Source organism: Thunnus maccoyii, chromosome 18, assembly GCF_910596095.1.
Source record: "Thunnus maccoyii chromosome 18, fThuMac1.1, whole genome shotgun sequence".
Classification (NCBI taxonomy): domain Eukaryota; kingdom Metazoa; phylum Chordata; class Actinopteri; order Scombriformes; family Scombridae; genus Thunnus; species Thunnus maccoyii.
The window spans coordinates 22,491,739-22,519,508 of record NC_056550.1 but is presented as its reverse complement, the minus strand read 5'-3'; the positions used below and the strand labels follow the sequence as shown (position 1 = coordinate 22,519,508).

Here is a 27,770-nt window from a genome sequence, read left to right as displayed (position 1 = left end):
AGGACAGTCAAAACAAACTACAATGCTCCTGTTCATGGTAATGAAGGAACATGTTGTTAGTGCAAAAAAAGTAGCTCCTTGATGTGTTTTAATTGTTTTTGGACAACATGGAGGTCTACAGCAGAGAGGAATAAGCTTTATCAGGCTTAGGATACACAGACAACCTCAATCAATTCATTGTTGGTTTTGGTGTTTTCATGCAATTTTCTGACAATAAGAAAACTATTGAATATCATGACCAGGTTGGTTGGCAGGTTGTGAAAAATACCTTTGAGTGGTTGGACAGTTTTACCACTTATCTTCTGGAAATGGGTTACAGAGGATCTGCACCAAAATCCAATCTATTTACTAGCACTTATACCTACACAACTGATGGCTAATTAGAAGGCGATAAATCCATGAACACTTATCAATGGGCTACTAACATTTATTTATAAAACATTTATGGCATTATTACCCAGTAGAAAGGATAAACACACAAGCCAGTAGGATTTTTAAGAACCTGTAAATCCCAAATTTGTTCCTATTAATGGCTTACGACTGATCTATAAAGAATTAGTCAGTTATTTACAAGCCGTTAATAAAGCCATTAGTTTAACTAATTAAAAAAAACCCAGCCTAATTACAAATAGCCTCCTGCATGGTTTTGGCTCAGCCTTGGCCCACATGCAGTTCATCAGCCCTCTAGATCTCCTGCAGCTTAACAACTTGCAGTGAGCTTAGCTGCTCAGTACTTAAAGAACAGTTAGATGCAAACCAAACATGGGTGTATGCCTTTATATTGATCTCTCTGTAAAAACAACAGAAGGTCTCACACAGTGATGTGTTATTAGTTCTTTTATGAAAACAGTATTTTCTCTTGCACACATAATACCAACAGCCATTCACAGTACAAAGGCTATAAACATTAACACTGCAAGGTTATACTTCACTCACCATTGGTTAGTTACATGCTAGAATCTCATCCTGATCATAGACACTGTAATTACAGTAATCTATATGCAGCACCTGTCATTACTGCACCATTTTATTAGCAGGGAACATCCTTATAAAAGTATTAAATGATCCACTGTACACTACAATAAATGGTGGTTGGATTAAATTATTGCAATTAGTGTTTAACCACCAATTGGTTAACTGGATTTTGGCAACAACGAAGAAATGTTACAGGCTTGTCAATAGAAAAGAAACAAACAAACATGCAAAAGTTATCCTCAAAAGTCAAACACAATTTGACTGAATAAACTCATTATGTGAAATGATGCTGATGCAAATACAATAAGTTACATTTTTAAGATCTATCTGCAACATAATACTGTTTATATTTCAAGTTCATTCACACATTGTGGAAATCTCAAAAGAAAGTCTTTCTCTTAAGAGACATTGAAAGTGCCAAAGAGTATCTGGAGTTTCAAGTAAGACTTGCTGAATTAAACTCTGAGAATTTGTTCAACCGTTGTGAACAATACATCCCGTGGCAACCACTGAAACAGTATTACATCTGTATTACATCACAGTTAGTGCTGAAACATTAATTTGCAGTAATATTTATATTTTTTTCAAATTTTAGCTGTAACAAAACAGCTTTTCATGATTTCATCTAATTATTAACACTTATGTGGCAGTCAAGTAAGTGCTATTTGAGTGAAACTACCATCTTTCTGTAAGTTAAAACCAAATACTTTAGTATAAAAAATGCAAAAGTGTAAGATAACATAACTTCATTCAGATATGGAATAACCTCCTACACATTTGAATTAACATTAAGAACTGTTTTGTACAGCGTCACATATCAGGGTGTTTCATGAACCACAGTCGTCAGTGCCTCACTGCTGTTTCTAGAGCACTCAGCGCTGACAAGACCAGATACTCCCACAGTGTATCATGGATTCATTATCCAGCCCGAGGCAATTCATTTGCTGAGAGCCAACGCGCTTCTTCATCTCTGATAAACGACATCTTGCATTGGGGAAGTGGCTCAGTGTAAATTGGACGAATTGAGGTCTGGACTGGGAAACTGGCGGGAAGCAGCAGCAGCAGCAACAGCAGCAGTTGCTCTCTCTCTTCATATCACAGCTCCTTTTCCAAAGACCTTTGTTGTTAGAAGAATGCAGCTCTCCATCTGGTTCAGATGCATGTCATTCCTTGCCTTTAGCAATGGCTATACGCTGACACAGTTTTGATGGGAACTCCTTTGCGTGTAACTTTGACATGGATAAAGAGTGTGGCAGGGGACAGACTGGAACCATCCGCCTTCAGTAAGTGAACATGTCGATAACCTGAGAAAAGAGAATGTGACACACACATTATAAAAAAACGTTCTGACTGTTTTGACTGTTTTATAATATGTGGAGGGGATGTTAATGAGCACCTGTGCGTAGACTTATGAAAGGTAAAGTGAACTGTCCCACAAAGCCATTTTTTGAAGTGTGATCGTGGTCCTCCACTACAAACCGCACCAAGGCCAGTTCAGGGACCTGCAGTGGGAAGCTCAGAGTGCAGTTCCACTGTGGGTTGAAACCTGTAGAGGGCACACAAGAGCTGTAAATACATCATCCAGTACTGTGCCTTTCATACAAACCAGTCATGGCGTTGGACAGGAAAGGCTCCTACAAAAATATGTCAAAGAAATGCACTGCATAGAATCAGGTCTCACAAATATAAATGGTGCTATCTGTTACCTCCTGCTTTTGCATCATGACAATATAAGACAATAATGAAAAAAATAATACAGCATTACATTATTTTACAGTAATCATTAATCATAACCAATCATTTAAAACATCCACACAGCTAATAATATGAGCTTAATGCTTAACTGTCGTTGCTTTATTGTGCATTACCATTGTTGTCAATGCGGTGGGTTTTGTTTTTTGCGTTATCAATAGCCACCCCATGAATTTCCACCCACACCTGTGGGTCCACAATGGAGCTAGCCTTTTCTGTGTTGATTTTTGGCAGCTGCTGTGCAGATATTACCTGAAAAGGAAATGTAATTAGTCAGTTTGCATATCAAGTTCTGACTGAAGTCGAGTCATTTTTCATTTGTGTAGCCCCAAAACACAAATCCTTGAAGGGCATTACAATCTGTACCGCATGCAACACACTCTATCTTTAGACCCTTGTATTGGATAAAGGAAAAACCCCTAAAAAAAACATTTTTACAGAAAAAAGAAGAAACTTCAGGAAGAGCAAAAGAGAAGGGATTCCTCTTCCAGAACAGACAGACATGCAATATATGTCAACATGAGACAACATAAACAACAGTAAAATGACACTATGGAGAAACACAAGGACAATATTGGGTAAATAGAGTGCAAAAGTATATGAAGTATATGGATCGGGGAAAACAAAGTATGTCAAAATTTGCAGGATTGTCAGACAATAGCATACTGTCATGTGTTATATCAAACTATGAGCATAATTTAAGATGACATTAAGTCAACTGATCAAAATGCTCTGTAAGAATGTTTCCAATAAGTAACCTCTCACTCGTATAGTCAGCTGGGTGGGAATATGACCGGGGCCTCCTCCCGTGTTCTCTGGGTTAAAGTTGGACGTGGCACTGCACAGGAAGCTGGGTTTCAGTACGTATCCACAGTGACCGTTGGGTAGGAAGCGACCCTGGTTCAGGTCCATCTGCTCCCCGGACGTCTGAAAGTTCAGAGCCACTGCACAGCATACAGAGAAGAGTGCAGTCAGTAACATGACAAACCTGATTACAGACACGCCAACAGAAAACATTTCAGCATGAGTGAACACTGAATTACAGTCAGTGAATCAGTAAATTCCAGTGACATCAATGTGTTGTGATGTAGCAGTGTGTTCTCGGGGGAGTTACTTTTTTCATTTCTTTGGAACTTACGGAGTGACCACATCATGTTTTTCAAATAATTTGACTTAATTTCCAACAATGAGAACAGCATCCTAGCTTCGATCTGGAAGACTAACCCATCTGGCAGCCACCGTTCCACATATCCTGAGGATCATAGTTGGATGATTGGAGGCGCTGGCCAGAGGGGTAGATCCGGCTCAGCTGCCTGCTGTTGTGTCTTACAAAAAGCTTTCCTGCAAATGAAAAGATAGAAAATCACATGCCAGGATACACTGTAGGCTGATTATATTTTCTGTAGAATCAGCAGCAGTAACGCTCTGTTATACAAATCTTTTTGACTTTCTCTCTATAATGTCAAGATGCAATTATGTCTGCTGTTGTACCAGAGTCTTTGATGAGCCTGAGGGCGTCACTTTCAGAGAAGGAGGACATTTCATTTGGTAGTTTTTCAGATGTGTTTTCAAACCCGCTGAACGGGACACTCCTGCAGTACACCACCAGCTCTGATAGCTCTGGGCTCAGTTTAGGACAGACCTGGGAAGGGCAAAGGAAAACAAAAAGGAAAATTGGTTGATTATCTAAAAAGTTCACGTTAGCAGCTGCTCAGGCAGCTTGCAAAGAAATAATGACTTGTTGTCTTGAACTGACCTTTGCAGGGACCCTCTTGGGTGTGTTCTTAATGCTGCTTGCTTGTTCATCATCTGAGCCTGAAGAGCTGGCAAAGCTGCTGGTCCTGCCCAGCTGGCCCAGGTGAGGAATATGTTTCTTTCCTTTTACTAGAATACACCCCTTTAGCTCCTGCAAAGAAGGTCATGGGAACAAATTACTTCATTAGAAAACTGGACAGCCAGAGGTCTTTGAAGAAGGTTCCAGCTGTGTGTGTGTGTGTTTTCTATACCTCAGGAGAAGGCAGATTCTTCTGTAGCTGGCCACTGAGGGGCTTGGTGAGCAGTTTGCTTCCCAGGATGGTGCGGAGGTGTTTGGCCATGACAGCCTGCTGCTCTACAGAACAGTGGTTCTCCAGGGACAGGATTAGAGGGTATGGGGACGCCTGTGGGGAGGAACGCAGAAAAAATCTTATGCCAAGCCATTAAAATGCAATTAGATCACATAATAGCAATGCAAGGCCTGTACACTGTAATGCAATAGTACATGTCAAAGTACTGCACAGTTGCCTCAGTGCCAAGTATGCAACTGTAACCACAAGAAGTGTAGGGAGCTGTGAAGGCCAGAAGTTAGGAATCTGGATGTGTTTACTGACTGACTTCTCACTTAATTCATTAGCAGTAAGGAGGAGCAGTTTGCAAACTGTCAGAGCTGAGGATTTACTTCAGCAAAAGATAACAAATCAGGTTTCTCTTACCTTGAAGGCGTACTGGTTGATGGTTTCAATGACCTCCTTGAACAGCACTTTGGAGGTGAGAGTGTGGCCGTGGTATATGACAGGTTCGCCTTTATCTCCATCCCAGCAGTCCAGCTCCACACAGCGACAGCCCTGATTCAGAGCCCTGTCAGTGACAGACGAATGCTTAATATCACATCGCAGGATGATTACAGATAAAAGATTTTCAAGCAGATATAGAAAAAATAAAATATGTGCTGTTTGATGAGTTTGTGTCTGAACACCTGATGTATGGCTCGGTGCTGCTGGCGCTGGTGACTTGGTCCTTGGTTAGGTAGGTGTTGTGCGAGGAGGAGATGAAGTAGTGGGCCAAGGGGCGGCTCATGTCCTGGTAGACTCTTTTATGGTCAGGGTTTACCAAATCATTCTCGCAGGACAGCATGTACATGGCGAAACCATTCTGGGTCATAAACAGATTCTTCTGAGCTGCAACAAATGGCAAAATGTTTTCATCAAGCTGTTTATCAATTAGTGGGCTTATCAGAAAAACTGGTGATGGTTTAATTTAAGTCTTTCAATAAAAAAGTACTATTACAGCCACCTCCTCTCACAAAAAAACTTGACATTCATCATCAGAATCACTTTATTTGCCAAATGTACACATGAATTTGACTTAGCTACACAACACAGTGAAACCAGAAAATACCAGAATAAGATATAGAAAAGCACACTGAGGAAAAATGAGAGGAGGAGGAGAAACATAATAGAATAAAATAACCATAAATAAGAATATATATACAAGTTAGGAACAAGAATAAATATACAGTTAAGTAATAATATATGGTACAGTATGCTTCATGTTGCACAGTCCTGGCAGGACGTATGTGTCCATGGTAGACGTTGTACCATCCCATACAGTGTGTGTGTGAAAGTGCATGTGTGTGTGGGTGGGGTGGGGTGGGGGGGCTCACAGCCACCTGTTCCTGGCCTGTGAGCCACCTGGCTGTTCGCATGATGCGTTCCAGTCTGAATTTGGTGTGGGCAGAGGATGCAGGGTACCACACAGTGATGGAGGAGGCGAGGACACTCTTGATGGTGGTTCTGTAAAACTGGAATCCTCTGGTGAGCTCACTTGATGCAGCAAACTTGACCAGCTTCATGGAAGGGTGGCTGGAGGTGTCACTGGTGTACAGAGTGTAAAGATATGGGGAGATGACACAACCTTGTGGAGCTCCAGTGTTGATGGTGAGGGAGGGCAGATAGGTGGGTGCCAAGCCACACCTTTTGCTTCCTGTTGCTTCCTGTTGCTTCCTGTTGGTCAGGAAGTCCGATTTCCACCTATAGATGGGGCGGGGTACCTGCAGTTGTAGTAGCTCAGTGTGCAGACGGTTGGGAAGGATAGTATTGAAGGCTGAACTGAAGTCCACGAACAGAGCGAACATACTGTATGTGCTGGACGTGTCAGGCAGGCAACTAATGGCTCTGGATTGTATTTTTGGGATGGGTTAGGGGGGTAGGCTGATGGTCCTGAGGTGAAGGGGGTGGCCCAGACAATGGGCCATCAGTGTATGTGTGATAGGGGACCTCTCAAACCTAATGTAAAAGGTGTAGAGTTCGTCATCCAGGGGTGATTGCAGGGCTTTTCCTATTGTAATTTGTGATTGTCTTGAGTGTGTTCCAGACCACTGCACGGTCGTTGGTGCTTGAAGCACGCTCGAGCCTGGCTTTGTACTCCTTTTTGGCAGGAGTACAAATACATACAGTATATATACAAATATATATACTATTATTTTATATAGCTATTACTATACCTGACAACACTTGGCAGGCAAACAGTTGTCAAATCTTTGCACCCCATCGGCTCCTTTATTTCAGAAATGGGGAAACTTTCAGATCAATTCTTGTCTTACTTTCAAACTAATTCCCAGATTCACTCTTAATCAAGAAGACATCTAATTTTCATCATCTTCCCAAACTCATTAGCAGAGGTAATTTTCAATAAGATAAATGATCCTAACTTATGGAACTTTTTCTCTCAGTTGATTAAAATGATGTATTGCCCTTCCTAAATATCCTACAAAACACATAAAACATATTTTAACCTCTGTTGTATAAGTTTGCTTTATTTTTATACGATATATAACCTATGTATATCATATTTATTTACATTGTGAATATTGTTTTTTTACTATGTAGGTTGTAGTAATGAATGGGCCCTTTTTAGGCTTTTTTCTTTCTCGCTGTTATTTCCTTGGAAATCGTTTATAGGTGGTGTTTTGTTCTTCTTTGTTTCATCTATGGTGGCTATCACGCTAACTAGCTCCTTTAAACAAACCACTGTCACTGCTGGAAACATAAAGTGCATCACTTTTTGTGCAGCAGAGGATTTTGCCTCAGATTTTGGAGTAGCATAAACTTTCACAGGTTTAGCCTAAATCACCATTTGGTGCTTAGGTGAAAATGTTGTGTGCTATTCCTTTAAAGCCTTTAATGAGTGCTTTTAGGACCTACCCCAGTCATTTAGCTCATAGGTGAGTATGAGGCTCTGAGCATGATTCAACGAAGCGTCCTCTCCCTGGTCTCCCAGGAAGTCGCGGAGCTCAGCAGTGGAGAGCACACAACCATTACTTGAATAGTGTCTGAACACAGCGTCCAGCTCGGGCCGTCGCATCAGCTCTCTGCAGAACTCCTCAATCTCTATGTGATCCAGACGACCATCACCAGATCGATCACACCTCTGGGATACAGGGAGAGAGGGATGAGTGGAAAAGACAAAAAATCGAACACACGGGGCAAAATATAGACACAAATCTAACATGGTATGCTTTTGTTTTGGGAGTGCTTCAAATTCCCTGTGGGGAAAACATCTCTGTAATAATTCAACCCAGCTGTGCGTACTTACATTAAGAATATGGTTCTCTGAGGAGGGTCAGTACTGGAAATTGCACCAGGAAGGAGCATAAAACCAACAATTCGGCTGTAATAGAGAGCTGAGGGACATAGCAGACACTAATCCTCCACAATAAAGAAAAAAACTGGCTCTTGATTTGTTGTAGAGAAGATAAGAGGGAGGGGGGCTGGTGGTTGGCTTGCCGCTGGCTTGGTAATTGAACACAGACTCTAGACTCCAGGGTGTCAGAGTAAGCTGATACGACCCTAACTAGCAAAAATATCATCCCTGTGCAGTTAGTCCCTCTCTTCTTACACTCGTACGCTATCAGAATTCAGCTCACATGAATTATATTTACTGACCACAGGATACAGATACTAGGAACTCACATGCCCTCACCTTGAATAAAGAGCGGGCATAATGCTCACTCAAGTCAATGTTGATCATCCGTAGCAGATGCTTGACTTCATCGTAGCACATCTTGCCATCCTGGTTCTGATCCGCTCGCCGCAGATAGCCACGGATCCAAGTGTAGAGGATTAAGGAAAAAAAAACCTAAAGACTAATGTCTAAGCATACAGTTAGGGGGAGCTTCTGAGTTCATAATGTGCAGAGATAAACTCAAATCTTAGTTGGATTATGCTTCATCATGTGGGTGTTGATATATAGGAGAGACATCAGACACTCTTTGTTCTGTCATACTGTGGCTTTTTATTGTTATTGCCCTTTTGCAACCTATTATTTGACTTGGAAGAGTGTACCTGTCCAAGGGTTTTTCTTACATTCCCTGCCAACTTGAAAGGGTTATTGTTTTAATGTGTGCCAGTAAAATCTGTTTGAAAATGTACCTTTGATCAAGGGCTATAATTAATTAACTTTAACTAACCCAAATTCAGGCAGCCAGGCAAGAAAAGTGTTTTTTTTTCACAGCATAGGACCTTTAAATACAATAATTTCACTCAGTTTTAGTCATGAAAACGGCTATGATGGTTAACTGAAATAAAAGCCCCTTGTACTGAAAGCATGATTCAGCTTTTGTTGATGTTTACATAGTTAAGCATGACGATCTGTAAAGTCCAAAAACTACCAGTTAAAATTAAGCTTTTGCCATGAAATCTCTCATAAATGTGTCAATCAGTTTGTTAGCGACAAGACTAATTGTAGTCCGTGCATGTGCAGTTGTGCAAACTGTAAGAGAGGAAGTCCACAACTACATAATAAACCATTTAAGATAAACATCTTTAGAGCTATGAAACAAGAAGAACGAAAGCAAAAGATAGAAGATAGCATTAACTAGATAACTGCCCTGCTGATTTATAATGTACAGTATGTTCACAAAACTATCAATTGAAGAAAAGAAAGAAAGAAACTGAGGGAGACAAAAACATATATAGGAGTGGAGATGATCTTAATGTTATGCTCTACCTGATACCTACACTCACAATCCTCTGGCTATGAGGGATTGTAATTAACAGTGATAGTCAGACTATATTTAGACAGGGCTTTTTTATCTAGTCATTACTGCTCATCTTAGCTATGCTGTCGATGTGGGATAGTGCATGTGACAGCCAGAGTCAGTCACCATAGCAATGCACTCTCAGCTGCACTATATTTAATCTAGCGTATTGAAAATTGGGCAGGATATTGGTCTAGTTTTTCCGTCTGAGTCATGTTGGCCACGCGCTCCTTCAAGGTGCGGAGCCCTCGTACCCAGCGCCGTGCTACATCCTCACAGGGGCACAGCAGGTCCAGGCTCTTCCTGGCTCCTCTGAAAACCACCGTGAAGCACTGGTTCTCGGGCACCGTCCCGGACAGCCGCTTCAGCGCTTCGGACTGACAGCCTTCACGCACGCACTCCACCTCTGTCACCGCGACTAGGAGAGGAGAGGAAAAGAAAAGAAAGTTAAGGCCAAAGAAAGCTCTTGTGTTGTTGTGTAAACACAGCATTGGCTTAAGATCAAAATAACACATGAAGCAAACCAGCTAAAGGTCAAGCGTCAAGTTTTTTTAGGGAATCATAAATTTCCCCGGGCGGATTGACACGGCAACGTCATTGTCAAATATAACACATACTTAACACACATCTCGACAGGATAATTTTAACCTGCAATGCGACGACTTTCTCATTCATATTCATTGTACCTACAGTAAGTTTCATGTTTTTTTCTCTTATATTTGACTTTCCTGTCTGATCGGTTTTCAGCCTTCCTGCTTCTGCTTAAGGAGAACATTCATTGGAAAGAACACTTCACCGCTCTGCGAGTACATAATCCTCTAACAGAGTTTTTCATCGAGGTAACATCTTATCTGACACCGAAAAGGCTGAGATTTACAACTTGATATGATCTCAATAAATCTCGTATTTGCAGGGCTCTGGTGAAACCGGGCAACGCTTTCTGCCCAGCGAAGGCAGCCAAACACAAACGTACACTGACTCCCTTGCTGAGCCTAACACAACACACTTGATTCAGCACTGGAGCTCGTCTATTTCTGCACTAAGATGCCTGCAGCGTGGTATTCACTCAGTTGGGCAATAAGAAGTGTCTCTGCCCTGACAATAGCCTCATTCTCTTGCTGGAGGTCATAAAGCCTCTGCTGTCCACCTCTTCAAAATTACTCCACATTCCTCCATTGCAATTATCCCAGAGACATGGTAAAAGTGTCATGCGCGTGTGTGCGGAACAGCAGAAGTGTTAAGTGTTGTATTATCTGCCAAGTGCTTTAGAGCATAAGGCGCAGCGCTGAACTGTAAGCGTCAGACCTGAAGCTAGGAAAAAGAGGAACCGAGCCAAGCATTCATCCCGCACACGGACACACACACAGATATGGTGCTCAGCAGCCTGCCGGTGTTGCAATATCCGTATCTGCCTGCTGAAGTGGTCACTCTGCCCTTACACTGCTTGGAGCTGCCATCAGAGACAGTTATACAGTCTAAGTTCATTAAATACATTTGATTAAGAACATACACATAAGAACATACAGACAAGTGACAAAGTAAAGGAAAAATTGGAATAAATGAGTGGAGAAACATGACGAATGCAGATGCTTCCTGTGTGGTACAATTAAGTAGTTAACATCCAATCAAGCTCTGCAGCATGCATGAAAATGCTGAGCAGGCCCAGTTGATTCCCATTTTCTATCAAAATGGCAAGAGATCTAAGTGACTTTGAGAGGGTTCATGGTTGGGGCACAGATGGCAGGAGCTTCAGTCACAAAGACTGATCAACTGGCTAGAGTGTTAAGCGACATCTGCGGTTAGATCTATGGGAGAGACATCAGTAAAGAGGGTTGGAAATTGCGGTTGACAATTTGATGACCTTGATGTTTGTGCATTAGTGCGATATGTAAAGAAAAACAGAGCAACTCTTCCTCGGGTGACTGAGAGTGTCAACGCAGGACGTGATCAGACTGTGTCAGCAAGAACGGTCCGTCGACAATTACATAGAGAGGGATATTATGGTAGAGTTGCAGTGCATAAACCCCTCATTATGAAGATGAATGCACATTTGAGAATTCATTGGTGCAAAAACCATAGACACTGGTCTACAGAGATCTGGAAAAAATGAAAATGAAGTGATACGGTCAGATGAGTCATCCTTCACCTTATTCTTGACAAGAGGGTGAGTGCATGTGTGGCGAACGGAACAAGTCTGAATGCTTGACCCCAACAGTGTGGGGATCCGGTGGCTCTGTTATGCTGTGGGGGACTTTTTGCTGGCATGCTTTGGGTCCACTTGTCCCCTTAGAGGGAAGGGTTGCAAATCAATACGTAGCTGTACATAGTGATCACCTTTATCCTAATGTTTCTATGCTATGGGAGATTTTGGACTGACGTGTTTGATGGCACTCTCCACCACCATCATCAAAACACCAAATGAGGGAATATCTGTTGGAAGGATGGTGTTCATCCCTTCAGTAGAGACTTGTAGAATCAATGCCAAGGTGCATTGAAGCTGTTCTGGTGGCCCAACACCTTACTAAGACACTTTATGTTGGTTTTTCCTTTAATTTGTCACCGTTAATTTGTCTGTATGTTTAAAAGGACCTGTCTAATATTTCCATAGAGGAACCAATATTCTTGTGATACAGTTTAACAGCTTATAGCCTTCAAAGTTAATTTATTATGTAAGCTATAGTTTGTGAGATATCTCCTTTAATGGTTATTCTCTATGAGGATGCTCTGTATTGCACTGGACACATTTTATGATTTGTGTATTTTATCTAGTTCTCACAGCATGTTCCACAGCATGGATGTGCAAAACAAATGCCTCTAACCAAAAAAACAACTTGTGCTCGTGATTTAACTGGAGGGGAGCTACACTGCTTGTTGTCATCATCGTAAGGAGTGTTACACACTGCAACTCGACCACTCACATCTATTTCTGGCGCGGCTGCAGCATAATCAAGACGGCCTTCGCCACCCGCTGACCCACAAACCTACCCAGCCACCCAATCTATAAGGCTTGAGGGGGTTAGCTTTAAACTGCATTCCAACATCAGGAAGGAGGAGACAGACAGAGGGGAGGCGGGAAAGCTAAAGGTCAAGCAACAAGGAAGAAAATAAAAGATGGAGGAGAGATTGAGCTCATGCATGTCAGCCGACGCCTCCCCATCTTGCAGTACTACATTTTTTTCTCGAAGATAAGAATCACATCCAAGAATTGAAATTTAATGTCAGTTTAAGACCAACATATAAAATATGATGCAGGTGAAACAGCTCAGCTGAGGTTAAAAGAGCTGATGAGTTCCTGTTAAACCACCATCTTCTTAGAATTTATATTATTATAATCATTAACAGCCCAATCAGTGTGTCTTGTTTTATTTATACTTCCAGGCATCTGTGTTTCTATAAGTCAGGCCACCGGTGTAACTGAAATACTGTAATAGCAAGCAATAACAAGATTTGTGCCCTCCTTAACGTACCGACATCTTCATATTGATTCCTTGAATAACTTGATCAGCAGGTTCACCATGCATGCTCGAACCTAACATCCCATTACATCACTCCCATTACTGGCAGTGTAAAACAATGTGTTCATTTGAAAATGAAGGCAATTGAAAGTAAAAGGTGATGTGTATTAAGTTCCTCTTAAGCTACTTCTTTACTGAGAATAACTGCATTTATAGTTGAATTATTTACATCACATCCAATGGCTTAAATATTCTGGGAAGCAGAATTTTAAATTGCCAAAATAAAGAAAGACCAATACCAATAAAAAGAACATAAAATCCTGATTTATTAAAAAAGAACAGCAGTAAAACAGTTTGTGATTTTATTCCAGGAAGGGTAATCTTGTATTTGAGCCAGGCCTGGGTTTGTATGTGAAAGGTGGCGGGCAAAGTTGTGTTTACACAAGTGAAACAGATAGGACCTTAAAGGATGCCTGACTGTTGACACGACCACTGAACAAGTTGTCTAAGACCTGCCATGTTTTGATTTCTACCTACTTTAGTTTATGTTTCTCATTACCTGCTGTGACAGAAACCATTAAAATCACTTATTTTTAAAAAAATGTTGCATTGTTTCCCCTTTTCCTTTACATTTGATAAAAGGCCAAACGGGAAGAAAAAAGGTGAAGCTTCCTCTGGTAGACATGATATAACCAGACGCATATTTTCCCCTGTCAGTGAGAAGCTTCACTCCCTGATCTCAGAGATTCCCCTCTGCACCAGCACCAATCAGTAGATGTATCTTTAAAGGGCGGGTCAACCAAATTATGACCTATTTAGCCATGCAAATAGTTTCACTTTCTTAAAATCAGTTTTGAAGTCTAGTGAGAGCTCTATTTTCTTTTAAATTAACACTATTCACAGTGACATCTGTGGATTATCCTGAGTAACCTGGACAATGTTTCTGGGAAGAAACACTACTGTTAAAATTTCCAATGTCACAAACACCCACAAACCAAACCAAACCAAACCTTAACCACAAATCCAGTTCCACTGAATCAGGGTGGTGGAACGAGTCTCAGCAGAGTAGGTTTCGAAACCTTGGCAAATAAAACCGGAACTACCTACACAGCTTCATACAGTAATAATAATAATCATCATCATACACTTTATTTATGTAGCACAATTCATCCATACAATACAACACAAAGCATAAAAGCAGATAAGCATAGCGTTTATGATAAAAAAATAAAAACAAGGAGAAAAAAAGATAGAGTTAGAGAAAGTGATGGTAAAAAGATGTGTCTTAAGATTTCATTTGAAAGTCTCAACAGATTTAGAGCCCCTTAGGCCCTCAGGCAGACTGCTCCAGAGTTTTGGGGCGTAATTAACAAAATCTGTGCCTTTTAGCTCTGACCTCAGGAACAATCAAGAGGTTTGAGCCAGAGGATCTAAGGGACCTCGAAGGCTCATACTGTCTTAACCATGTCAGACAGATAAGACGAGGCAAACACACTCAAACTCAGTGTTTTAAAACCCAATAAAGGAATTTTAAAATTAGCTCTGTGACAGACAGGTAATCAATGACCTGATTAAATTAAAATCGGAGTAATGTGGGCTCTCTGTCTGGTTTTCGTCAGAACACGTGCTGCTGCTTTCTGCACAAGCTGCAACTGACCAATAGCTTTTCTTAGACACACCAGACAGGAGAGCGTTACAATAGTCCAGCCTGCTGAAGATAAAAGCATATGTTAACTTTTCTGTGTCTGCCTGGGAGAGAAACGGTCTGACTCTGGCAATATTCCTCAGATGACAGAAGGACACTTTAGTCACGTTTCTAATGTGACATTCAGAATTTAGGTCAGAGTCGATGATAACACCAATTAACTCTGCGCCAGAGAGACCAACCCAGTACTGAAGTCTGTCCAGCAGAATATTATGATCTACAGTATTGAATGCAGCACACTCAGATCTAACAGGACAAGCACAGAGAGCTTTTTCTCATCAGTTTTCATTCTAAGGTCATTCACAACCTTGACGAGAGCTGTTTCCATTCTGTGCTGAGCCCTGAAACCATCAAGACTGACTTGTTTTTTCTGGCTTGAGTGAATTGAATCTTTGATGGCTTTTGTGCTGCGTGTCTTCGAATTCATCTGTGATCAGATTTGCTCTTCATCGGCAGTAAAAAAACCCAAAGATTAAATATTACATCTCCACATCTCCACAACACAATCATACACGATAACCCCCCGGAGTTCACTTTTTGTGAATCGTGGGAACCGCCTGCATTAGTGAACTCATGCCAGCTTCACCTTCTGAACATGTATTTACATGTCAGAAGTGATCCAGCATACTTTACCTGACTCTTAACAAGTCTACGTATCCATTTTATGAACTGGTGCATACATATCAAATGATCATTAGTTAGCCAGGCTGCAGAGCTCATGATTAGTCTCCTCACTTACCAAGGAAACAAGCAATCCCTTTAATGAGGCAAAGTAGAGGAGAGAGCATGAGATAAAGCCAGGATACAACAGCTCAACAACTCTGAACAATGAGCTGGCTGAATGAGCGCAGTGACTCACATCCCAGTCTTTACTGGACTTTTGGAAGGCCCGTTCATCTGTTTCTACATTACTCCCCTGTAGATAAGTCTCCCTCCAGGCAAAGCCCCTTTCTCCTAATCTGATAACGCTTAAGTTTCCTCTCTGCAAGATGAAAACCCTTCATTGTAGAAGAACAATTCTTATTCATGAGCACTCACTTTCAGTGCTCCTTTTTTTCCTCCTTCACCCTCACCACTTCTCATAACTGAGTCCCTTTTTCCTCTTGGTCCTTTGCCTCTTTTCCACCTTAAATCCTCTCTCCTGATGAGTACTGTGCTCTGGCCAGCCCACACACACACACACACACACACACACACACACACTCTCTGTACTCTCCTGGACCACAGAGGCCGGTTTAAGCTGTACTTACATGTCTGCTGGGCTTTGGCCTTTCGGGAGCTTTTGGTGGACTCACACCACACGGTGAGTCCGTCCTCCAGCAGCCGCAGGGTTCGGTTCTTTTGCCACCTCGGAGAGCGAATTTTCACCATGTTGGAGCCCTTCATCATCACATGTATGTCCTCATTGTCCAGCAGCCCTGGGCAACACACAGAAAAAAACAAAAAAATGTAGAGATGAAGTGTGATTCAGTTTGACCTTTTGTCATTAGTAAAGGGAAACTTTGGTATTTTTTCAACCTGGACCTTATGTTCCCATCTTTTTTTGTGTCTAAGTGACTAATGGGGACAACAATTTTTGAAATTGGTCCAGTATTGAGTGAGAGCGCTGCAGCCTGCAGCCGTGAAATGAATTGTGATGTAATCCGACTGGGCAATAGTGCACCGTCAATGTAAGTCCACTAAAAGCGCTTGTTTTTGCCACTGACAGGCTCACATTGACATTATAAGTGTCTGACAACATTATGGAAAGGACCATACAGAGAAATTTTACCTTTCAAGTGATCTGGTCTGTCTGTTGTTGTGTCTAACCAAGTCTCGCTCAAGGAGAAGTCTTGTTCTGAAATCTCGTGATACTGGACCAATTTCAAAAATTGTTGTCCCCATTAGTCACTTAGACACAAAAAGATGGGAAAAAAGGGTCCAGGTTGAAAAATACTCAAGTTTCTCTTTAACTTTTGTGGAATTTTATGGAGATATTGGACACGTGTGATGACATACAGGTTTATTTTGCATGAGTCTAAGGAGGTTCATCATAAGTTCATACTGTCTTGTCACTTACTCATCTTCCCTTCCTGACTATTTTTTTCCACAGTGGCAGTTAAGTCCATTTCAAATAACGAGGATATGCAAAATTGCTAAATTCATTAAGGGCCATGAAAAAGAACAAAAGTAAAGAACTGTGTAAAAATATCTGACAAACTCGAAGTCAAAGAAATTCTGTGGTTTTACAGGTGAGTTTTTGTTCCTGGGAGCAGGCAGTGACGCATTTGCCTTATTTAAGTACCACTTAACCAAACTACATAATTGTTTTTTTCTTTTTTGAGAGCTTAGACAGTGGGCGAAAAAATGAGCACTAATATTTCCCTGAAAACACACCTTGTTGGCTGTATTCATCACACTGACCTCATAGATATAGTCAACACTTTTCTGCTTATACCTTAAACCCAAGTTTCTGTTTTCTATACAAACCGCACAACAAACTAGGTGAAGATGTCAGGGAGTGTCTTGAAAGGTGACTTCATGCTTTAACAAAGTTTGCACAGAGGAGTTTCTAAAAGATGAAAGGAACACTCCTTCTGTTTATGACCTCAGAATAATGAACAACTTAAGTTTAGGAGAGAGCTAAGAGAAACTGACTGCTGTGCGTGTGAATCAGGTAATAATAATAATTGGTAGATGTATTTTTCTCTTGGGGCAGGAGCGGGTCACCAGGCAGCAGAAAAGGTGGCTGTTGTAACAATAACAGTGCTTGTCTGGCTGCGCTGTTCATGCATACTTTTCCCTAGCTGTTACCAGTGATGGAAATTTAATTATGAATGACTTTGACACAACTCTAGTAGTTAAAGAAATGCAGAGCCTCAGGACAAAGGCAAGTGTCACTGTTTGTTTTGAGCACTGACAGAATCAAGGTATGTTATAGGAGAAAACAGATGAAAGCGAGATGCCTGAGGGATCTATAGACATGGTCAACACACACAATACAGGTTAAAGTTGACAGAGTGGGTTAAAGCCCTGTGACGTAGTAGCACATGACATATACACTATACTGTACAGTTTACTGTTTAAATTTTTAAATTAACCAGTATTGATCATATCATACTAACATAAAGTAACTCTAAATTGATATTTAAGCCATTTTTCAAGCAAAAAAATGCAAGATTTACTGCATTTTTCTTTTCTCTATTATAAAAAATTGAATTTATTTCAGTTTTGGGCTGTTAGTCGGACAAAATAAGTGTTTTTAAGATGTCAATGTAGGTTCTAGGAAATCATCATGGACATTTTTCACTCTTCTCTAAAGCTGCTGAGGACTGCAAGGTTGAAGTTGAAAGGACCTGTGGAGCGTGTTTACACAGTGGTTTCCCTGACTCTCATTCCAAAGGTTCAAACATGTCAGATCCACAAAGGAAGCATGGTCCAATTCAATCCTGTGGAGTGGACATTTCTGTATCTATAGACACTTCACACAAGACTAAAGGCAAAGCAAAGCAGAGTCAAATCATGTAAAATTCACTCAACTTTTTTCTTTTTCAAATCCCAATAATTCTTTATTTTGCAGTGGTATGGATGGAGTTGTTTTGGATGTTTTTTTCTCCAATGTATCTGGTCTTATCTGGTGTTTTGACAGCAGTGTTTTGTCTTTATTTTGCCAGTAGGGGGGAAATATGGGGAAATGAGTGGAGACAGAGAGAGTGGATGACTTGTGACAAAGGCTCACAGACAAATTTGATCTGAGGGCAAATACAAATATTTTTGAAATAAGACATTCAGGTTCAAAACAGGTTTGAAGGTCCAAATTCACATTTTGCATGACGGTGACAGTGTAAAATTTGTCATTTGTCATTTTTAAATGTGCAACCCTTGTAACAGAAAAACTGCTTTCTGCAAGTTTATTGGGCAGTATTTGTAATTTCTTATGACAGACAGTTTTACAGTAGACTTGTTAATAAAGGATATTCAGCTATGCCTCATTGCTTCTTTTGCTGGGATGAATAGGACCTCTCACTGAGCTGTTTTCTCTTTCAGGACTATTCAGAGGAGAAGACTAAACAAACTCTCACTCTTGTCAAATAATTCTTCGTCTCTTCTGCTCACCTCTAAAGATTTGTCCAGACGCAGTTGGCATACTTTCTCTCTCTCTCTCCCTAAAATCACAGTTAGGTCCTCACGCTGTCAGTGCCAAATGGCTGACAGAGATCCTCGGAGGGCCCCCGAAGCTACGGCACAACAGACACCGCTCTCAGTTCCTCCCCCCGATTATAAACAAAGTGGGTGCAGCCGTGGATCTCTCCCCACTCTCGGGGTCGAACACAAAGAAATCCCCCTGCCAGCCCTCCGTCCAAAACAACCCTGTTTTTCCAAGCTGTTACCACATGCAAGGCATTCCCACAAGCTGAGCACAAGGACCTGATTAACTGCAGGTCACTGACTACGTTAAGCTGCCCAAACAGCCTAAACTGCCTCTGTCTCAACCCACCGATTCACCTTTTATTATCGGCTTTCCAGCCTCAACCACATTCTTGCTTTTCTACCTGCACTGTTTTAATATCTAACCAGGATGGAACAAGTGAGAACAAGTCTGCAAGCAAGCAAGGAAGCAGACAACAGAGTTTTCTATGCACAGTTTGTTTCAACAGAAGCACATTCACATTTTAAATCCACTATGTGTTTCTGAAAGCCTCTCCATAAGTATGTAAAGGGAGGGATGGGCATGATCCTTGAGGCAAGACAGCCGAATTGTGTTTTCTTTTCATCGTCTCCCGCAGAAAATCTTGTTGACATCCACTTCATCAGATGGTCAAAGCCCTGCATGCCGACTGGCTAGCAACCACGCTGATGTAACATAGCAAAGAAAAAAACAAAAAAAACATTTCTTGGAATTAGAAAAGGAAGTTCTAAAAAACCTGGTGAATAACTCTAACAGCTCCATGTGTGAACAAGTGGCCACAAGCAAAAAGAAAACAAGCGTCTGCTGAATCAGCTGCAGAAAAAACAATAAACATTCAGATGAATCCCAGAAGACATATTTCTCCAAGGGTGTATCGACGGTGGGTGTGGCGATGGTGCCTCCAGGCTGGTCAGTAATAGTGTCTGCATGAGTCCTCTTCACTCAGGCCCACATACCAGCTCCTCCTGGGACATGGTTCACGTTTCTCTCAGCATAACAACTGTCACGAGAGCCGGCTAGCAAGGATTCTACACTTGCATAAAGATAGACAAGTTAGGGTGTTGTCAATATATATACGGGTGACGGGTTAGTTCAGTTTTCTCAATTCTGTCCCGCAGTTGTCCTCATGAGACAGGGGGCAGCCGGCAAGTAGGGCAGTGCTCTCTGCATCTCTGAAATCAAAGTCCTGTCTTTAACGGAAATGAGATCTCAACCTTAAAAATCAGTGGATATAGAAAAAGAAGATGATCTGAGGAAAGCTTGACAAAAAAAAAGAGGATTGCACTTTGGAGTCGAGACTCTCAGCAGCCTTGACTGATCTGACAACAGATTCCCTGGAAAAATGATTAGAAACAAACTGAGTGTTGTTTGGAAATGCAGAATTACTGCCAATGGTTTTGGACAGCACACAGTTGAACATAAAAGCCATGCAGCCTCTTTGTATTGAGTTGAATTTAAGCACTATTTGGTCACACATTCTCTTTGACTATCGTAATGAATGATACATCATGCATTTGCTCATTAATAAACAAGATATTATCATGCAGTGTATAAAGCTTTTGTTCTATAATATCCTTTATGTAAAAAGAAAATCCAATAAAAAGACAAAAAACCATCAATGAGTTGATCCTGCTGACAAGTATTGTCTGTGTAGTCAAAGCCTGTTATTCTCCTGTGTCATACAGCTCTATTGTTGTCCGAAAACCATTAACCTTAATCCCACTGACTGGGGTACCTGCAGACACCAGAGGTTTACTCTCTGTCATTTCTCACAGGTTCTTTGTTCTATCATTTCAATTTTTCATGACTTTGTCAATCAATTTGTTCCCTATGACTTCATATCATTGTTTTATGTTTCTGTTTTAATTAGTGCTTTTTTTAAAAAAAAAATACCAATGTATTGGGGACCTGGGGGATCCCAGTCAAAAGCATTCAATTCCATCTATGCAGTTTTAATAGATATATGATTATGTGTTGGGTTCATGTTTGCCATGGGTCCTAATTTAAAGTATCACACACCATCGAGTGGGGGGGGGGGGGTCGGGGCACTCTGCCAGTTATATTGAAGGCTTTGTGGAAAGATTGTTCTTGGGATAAAAGCTGCGATTTGTATTGAGAATAGTATATATTTCCATTTCACACAATATGCAAATTAACTGTAACTTTTCTAAAACAATATTAATCTGTTACTGTCTTATAGTAGTTTATTCTTGATGTCCCCAGGGACTCCAGTTGGCAGTCCTTGTATGTTAAATATGTTGGTAAGATGAGAGTTAATTATTAATTTATTTATTCTTTTTTAAGTTTCATTCATTGTCTTTTTTATTTCTTGATTGCACTGAACTTATTCTAAATAGTAATTGCATTGTGTATCTTCAGTTTTTATGTCTGTGATGTGCTTGTAAATTCGTTATTGAAAACTGCTATATAAATAAAGGCTATAGATAGATATATATAGGGACACTCTATCACACAGATATGTCTGTGTGTGTGTGTGGGGGGGGTGGGGGGGGTGGGGGTGTGTGTGTGCGTGCATGTCTGCCATGGGTCCTAATTGAAAGTATCACACTATCAGGGGAGTAGGGGCACTCTGTCTGTCTGTCTGTCTGTCTCTCTCCCTCTTTCTCTCTCTCCATATATATATATATATATATATATATATATATATATATATACACACACACACACACACACATATATATATACACACACACATACATACATACATACATACATACATACATATATATGTGTGTGTGTGTGTGTGTACACACTGGGTTCATGTCTGCCATGGGTCCTAATTTAAAGTATCTCACACTGTCGGGGGAGTGGGGGCACTATGTCACTCTGTCTCTCTCTCTCAACTATATATCTTCAGTAAGAAGTGTCACAGAGTGCAGAGCATCAGTTTAGAGCTGCAACGATTCGTTTTGATTCAATTTTAAAAGAAAAAATGCCAAAATTCTCTTCTTCCAGCTTCTTAAATGCGAATAATTTCTGATGTTTGTCCTCTATGATAATAAACTCAATATCTTTGGGTTGTGGACTGTTGGATGATGCATCATGGGCTTTGGGAAACAGGGATCAACATTTCTCACCATCTTATGACATTTTATAGACCAAATGACTAATGAATTAATCGAGAAGTCTGTGAGGAGTCATCCAGGTCATGGTTATCCAAGGAGGGTTGAATCGAGTGCAACTGGACTTGGTTGTAGATACGTGAAGACGTTTTGCCTCTCATCCAAGGGGCTTCTTCAGTTCTGACTGACTGGTGGGGAGTCCCAGGTATTTAAACTGTGTGGGATCGTTATCAAGGTCATTGATACCACTTGGTTTGTTAATGCTCCTGGCTGCTGTAATGACCGTCATTAGAGTTGTTGGAGCCACCTAAGGCCAAGTGTAAACCACAGTTATTGGAGTTTGTCACATGAGGCCAAATGTGAATGGTTGTTAAATCCTCTTGGGAAGGGATGAAAGGGCAGCATTGTAGGTGGGGGGATAAGTGCTGTTGTGTACTTCCAATGTACACTGTTGTCCTTGAAAGAGTGTCCCTCATCTTTCAGGTGTAGGTAAACTGCTGAGTCTTGACCTGAGGAGTCGGCCCTCTTGTGTTGAGCCATGTTTAATCAAAATTAACTGAGAAAATAATCACCTGATTAACTAATAATGAAAATAATCATTAGTTGCAGCCCTAATTGCTCTATCCAATCAGCTTTTGGTACTTGACAGTGTTAGATACTCAGTGTTACAGACACATTTCAGTAGAATCATTACAATTATGAATTAATGCACATTATTGGTTTTGCTCTTTACATGGGATTTATTGGTGATAACAACAAGTCTAGCTTACATTATTAATTTGTAATTGATATTGTTGGTATGTGATGTGCTGTTGTGTGTAGCTTTGTATTTTGTATGGTGTGTTCTGTGTGTTTTTTTGTTTGTTTTGTTTGGTTTTTTTGCTTTGTACTGTTTGTTGTTGTGCTGTTGTCTGTTTTGATTGTGAGGGACTACGGATTCAAATTAGCTTCGAGCTAACTCCGGTGCAGTGCATCTTTAATGTTTAAAACTGCACACAATCAATAAATCAAATCAAATAAACAAAAATATAGAATTGCCTTTTTCTAGATTATAAAACAGTTATTATTGCTAATATAAGAACGCACCTTCTTGCAACAAATTTCACCTTTAACCTCTGAAGTTGTTTTAATTAGCAAGACAATTACTATTTAATTTAAGCTGACTGTTTCCCAAAGAAAATACATTAAGCTCTGAACTCTGATACAGCAGCTCCAGGCCAAACCTTCACACAAAAAAGAATCACGGATGTTGTTTGTGTAATTTCTGAGCATACGCTGGCTCGCTGTTTGTTCTCAATAAGCTAAATGCAGTGTCCTACTGTCACAGTGACACAGATCTCCAGAGTTAACAACACTGCCGACAACTTTGGACACTCACGCTGAAATCAAATCCACAACCCCCCCCCAACCCCCCCTCTTGGGACGTCTGTGGCATATATTTAACCATGTGCACTTGTCTAACTCAAACACAGATTATCTCAAAACTAACAAATCTCAGCCTCACGGATGACATTCACCTCTTAAGGCTTACAGTAAGTGAGCTAGCCTGTTAGAGAAACCTTTGAAAAAACACGCAGGACTAGTCCTATGACACCACATGACACACACACACACACACACAACCACTGAACTCCCTTCATTCCAGCCTGTAAAATGACAAAACTACACAGTGTTTTCCACTTGATGTAAGAAAGGATTAAAATGTTAGGGCACGGTGGGTTAAAGGCCACTTGACTGATTTATGGAGACACATGGCGGTGAGGGGTCGGGGGAGGGATGACCCCGTTGGCTTCATTATTCAGTATTAGCAGGACACTCAAATATAGCTTTGACAGTTGCGTGTTACGTTTTCAGGCGCAGAGATACAGTTTCGTTACTCAAACAGCAGTAATGCTCAAACAAGCGCCCACGTAGCGTCAGAGTTTCAACATAGTCTGCTGTGTCAGTGACACGGTGAGGGTCCTAGACCACACACACCGCTCTAAAAATCATTTCTAGTCATGTAACGTTTTGGAGCAAGATTTTAGTTACTTGAATGCCATAATAAACATAATAAACATAAACAGACCCTCAGCTTTCATAAAGTTATTACTTTGGGGGGTAAAATACTGCACATTATTTCATTTTGAAGTTGTGAATGTAGTCATTGTTTTGCACGTATTTAAAAGTTTTCTTTCTATCTTATAAACAACTTTCCGTTTCTTGATGTCATGCTGTTGTAAATCCACCCAAGATCATAAAGAACATATAACCCATTTACACTACCATACTGGCTGCAAGTATATGTTATATTTGTGCAGAATAAATTGTCAAATGGCACAGGTTCAAACAGTTTTAAAAGAAAGAGCAAATGTGCCAACGAGTGTGCCAGATATCCGTACATCAAGTGTCTTTCCAGAGATTCTGACAGGTGCTCTGTTGCTGCTCAGCAGGTGTCTATTTTGGGCGGGGTGTGAGTTAAGAATTAAGAGGGCTGATGTAGGCTGGGATGGTGAAGAGCCTGAATCACACTAGTGGGGCTAGTGAGTAGTCCAGCTCTTCATTAACACATGATCACTGCAACTACACCCACACACACACACACACACACTGTCCATTACAGCTCCGTTTGATGTGTCAGCAGCTCGTCATTATAAGCTGATTACCAGCAATCTGTAATTTTTAAAGGAAAGCTACTAGAAATCAGTCTTGCTGTTTTCTCTAATAAAACTGTTACTTGGGGTGCAACCGGGCTATTAGGTCACAAGCACGTGACCAAACAGTAAAAACAGAGCGTCAGGAACAAACAACACATATTTCAGGCTTTAACTTATAACACATAATAATCAAATTAGTAAGAACATCAGTAGCCAGAAAGTAAATAAGCAATCCTATAATTTCTTGTAAAGGGATATAATTAATATTAACATGATAGGAGTGTAACAGTGATAAAATGCGTATTAAAATCACTGCACACTCATATAAATTCATATCAAGGATATTATGTGAATATTGTCCACAGGAGAAAAACTCTGCACACTGAACATATCCTCACTATAATACTACAGACGCACATTAAAGCGCTTAAATAACATTATGGTGTTTTTTTTTTTAAACCTCAAGGTAAAAAGTTTGCAGTTTCTCTTACCGAGCCTCTTGACGGAGTCCATCGTCTTATCGGCCCCTTTCCTCTTCTGCTGTCTGGGACTGGTGGTCGCTGACTTGCCGCTGCCTAACATTATTACAACTTATGGAGACTCCAGCGATATAAGTGCAGGCTACAGCTTAAATACTCGAGGCTCGCCTGTTTGCTCTGTGAAGTAAGGCGAAGTCAGAGAGTGCAGGTGTCTCTCTCGCTCTCTCTCTCTCCGCAAGCGCCCCCCAAAAACACCCCGAATAGAGAGAGAGAGATAAAGAGAGAGAGAGAGAGAGAGAGAGAGAGAGAGAGAGAGAGAGAGAGAGAGAGAGAGAGAGAGAGAGAGAGACGGCTATTCCTTTTTCCACATATAAAAACGTCCCTCCCAGGCGCTGCTCTCCATGCCTGTGCGTAATATGACTCCAAACAAGGCGCACACTTTACGCACACCCCACCTCTCCTCCTCCCGCCCCAACAAACACAAACGAAACTAAACAGGCATGGTCAAGAAACTTTTTTAAACTTTACTAAGCACATAGATAATTATGAGCTTTTGCTTTTTTTCTGCTTTAGATGTCATATTTACAGACATCTGCTCTCCATCAACATGTAAAACTCAAAGTGACTGAGTGGTCAAAGGTAGATATGGATATATCTTTGACATGGTGCTGTAAGTGGTGTGTCCAGGGGAGGTTTGGCATGTCCTAACAGGAACATGAAAGGTAAAAACAGTTATAAATTCTGTGTACCCACCTTTAGTTAAAACTAACTTCCTAATATCCACGCTGAAATGAAGGGTCAATTTACTCCAAGTACTGAATAAATAACCTACTTTTAGAGGAAACTAATAACTTTTTTAAAATATGACTTATGTGTGCTCACCAGCATACTAGTGGTCGTTTGTGTATTGATTGACACTGAACGAAGGTCATAGTTTGCCAATTATTTGCAACTGAAATCCTTTCATCTTTACCAGGTGAGCTTCATGAGGACAGAGTGTAAATCATTGGGCAAATCCAAAGATCTGTGGCGACTGATGAGAAATGTGAAGGGTAAAAAGGCAAAGTAGAACATCATTAAAAAAACAAATCCTTTTCTCACAGAGAGCGAAAAGTCACATCAAGCACAAAAATATTCCCTATCCGATTCTTTATGCCTATCAATTAGCGTGCAGCGCCCCCTGTTGGTCACTCAAAGAAACTGCTAACATCTAAACAACAACAATCGATTGTGCTGAAGTCAAATTCATCCTTTAAGGGCCAGCTGTATGTTTATGCTCTCTATATGGATCACAATGTTGATGTGAGGTGAGGTGCCCACAGTACCAGAGCACTGGCTGGAAACTTAATTAAGTCTTTGTAATGGAGTTATAACAGAGAGCAGAGGGGGGACAGAGCTCATCTGGGCGAGCTGGTCTTGTCAGGAAGAGCATAAAATGTGGAATTCCCTGATCTGCAGCGATCCACACTCACACAGGTTTGGTGGTGTGGGTGGAGGGTGCTTAAAGTGATATGTTTCTTTCACTCAGCTATTTAATGCAGTTGATGTATCAAGTGTTTGCCTCTTTCATTCACTTTTTTTTTTTTTTTTTTAGCAAAAACACATATCTAGACCTTGCAGTTTTAATGGCAGATGTGGAAAAACTAAAAAGCACAAACCTCTTGTGTGTAGATGGATATCAGCCATCGCTTAAATTTACACTTCAAGGCCACGCATAGGCCTACAACAATTTCTATCTTTCATCTCCCCTCATTTGCAGCAACAACCATGTTAGACAGGGTGAGAGATTAAGTCATGCCTGCTAATCCTCACAAGCTGTGATCTATACAGGAGCAGCTTTGGTTCCCTAGCTGCACCGCTCCTTGATTTGAGAATATGGGAACCCTTGGTAGGATTTCTCAATCTCCATGGTCATTAGGTTTCATAAGTGGAACATATCACCTCTTCCTCAAAGGACTCCCAGCTCAGCTTGCTTATTTGCCAGAGATGAAACTCTGCCTGCTTCTATTAGTAGTAACAGTGGGCCTGTGTTGTTGGATTCTCAGTCTTTGCTGCCAGTGTTAGGAGAGACCAGTCACCCACCATTAGAGGTCAAAGACTTAGTAGTACATTTCTTCCATGAATAGAAATAAAAGTGCTTTGTGAAAACTGTGAAGAAATTAAGTATGTGTGTGCATGGTATAGGGAAACATGCTCAGTTAAAGATGGAGTCAGTCAGTGTATTGACTTTTTTTTTATTTGAGTATGAAAACAGTCTTCCAACATGCAGTGTTTGTGTAAAGATTATGCAAAACAAAACAATACAAAACCAATATTAAGATATTGATAGACCATAACAAGGTTGGCATACTTTTAATCAAACAGTTATTTATTTCAGCAGCTCATTGTATATAAAACGACAACAAAGAATAGTTATAGTTCATCTACGGGTGGCTTGTATAACTAGTTTGCTAACCATCAGTAAACTAAAAGAAAGCTTCAGTGCTGGCTTGGAAGATCAGGGGCAGTCTACTTCCTGAAACTAAAATAGTTCGGTGGTTCCATATCACGGATTAATACGAACAAAGACTGTTTCTCCAATTTATTTATGTATATACAGATGTTTTGGTCTATACTGTTGCGACAGAATGTTATGTTGCAAATGTTTAAATTCACCGTAATTCCGTAATGTGAAACTCTCACGGGAAGCATCTACACTCCAGCAATTACGCTGACCCAGTA

At 40.7% G+C, this 27,770-nt stretch overlaps 1 protein-coding gene across 5 annotated transcripts; it reads right to left on the bottom strand.

The window, feature by feature from the left end:
• Positions 1 to 70: 70 nt before the first annotated feature.
• On the bottom strand, positions 71 to 26,566 carry plcd3a (phospholipase C, delta 3a). 5 transcript variants are annotated; one of them, XM_042392931.1, is made up of 16 exons: positions 25,803 to 26,566; positions 25,062 to 25,226; positions 15,934 to 16,101; positions 9,713 to 9,941; positions 8,467 to 8,596; positions 7,689 to 7,914; positions 5,462 to 5,663; positions 5,199 to 5,343; positions 4,734 to 4,886; positions 4,484 to 4,633; positions 4,219 to 4,369; positions 3,952 to 4,068; positions 3,493 to 3,671; positions 2,844 to 2,979; positions 2,372 to 2,521; positions 71 to 2,279 (listed from the first exon to the last, which is right to left on the bottom strand). In XM_042392931.1, the coding sequence occupies exons 2-16, from the start codon at positions 25,150 to 25,152 to the stop codon at positions 2,152 to 2,154; spliced, it is 2,355 nt and encodes a 784-aa protein (XP_042248865.1). In that variant the 5' UTR covers positions 25,153 to 25,226; positions 25,803 to 26,566; the 3' UTR covers positions 71 to 2,151. The 5 variants fall into 5 exon arrangements, with proteins under 5 accessions (XP_042248865.1, XP_042248867.1, XP_042248866.1 ...); XM_042392933.1 differs by having other exon boundaries at positions 25,062 to 25,145; positions 25,932 to 26,566; XM_042392932.1 differs by having other exon boundaries at positions 26,023 to 26,566.
• Positions 26,567 to 27,770: the final 1,204 nt, after the last annotated feature.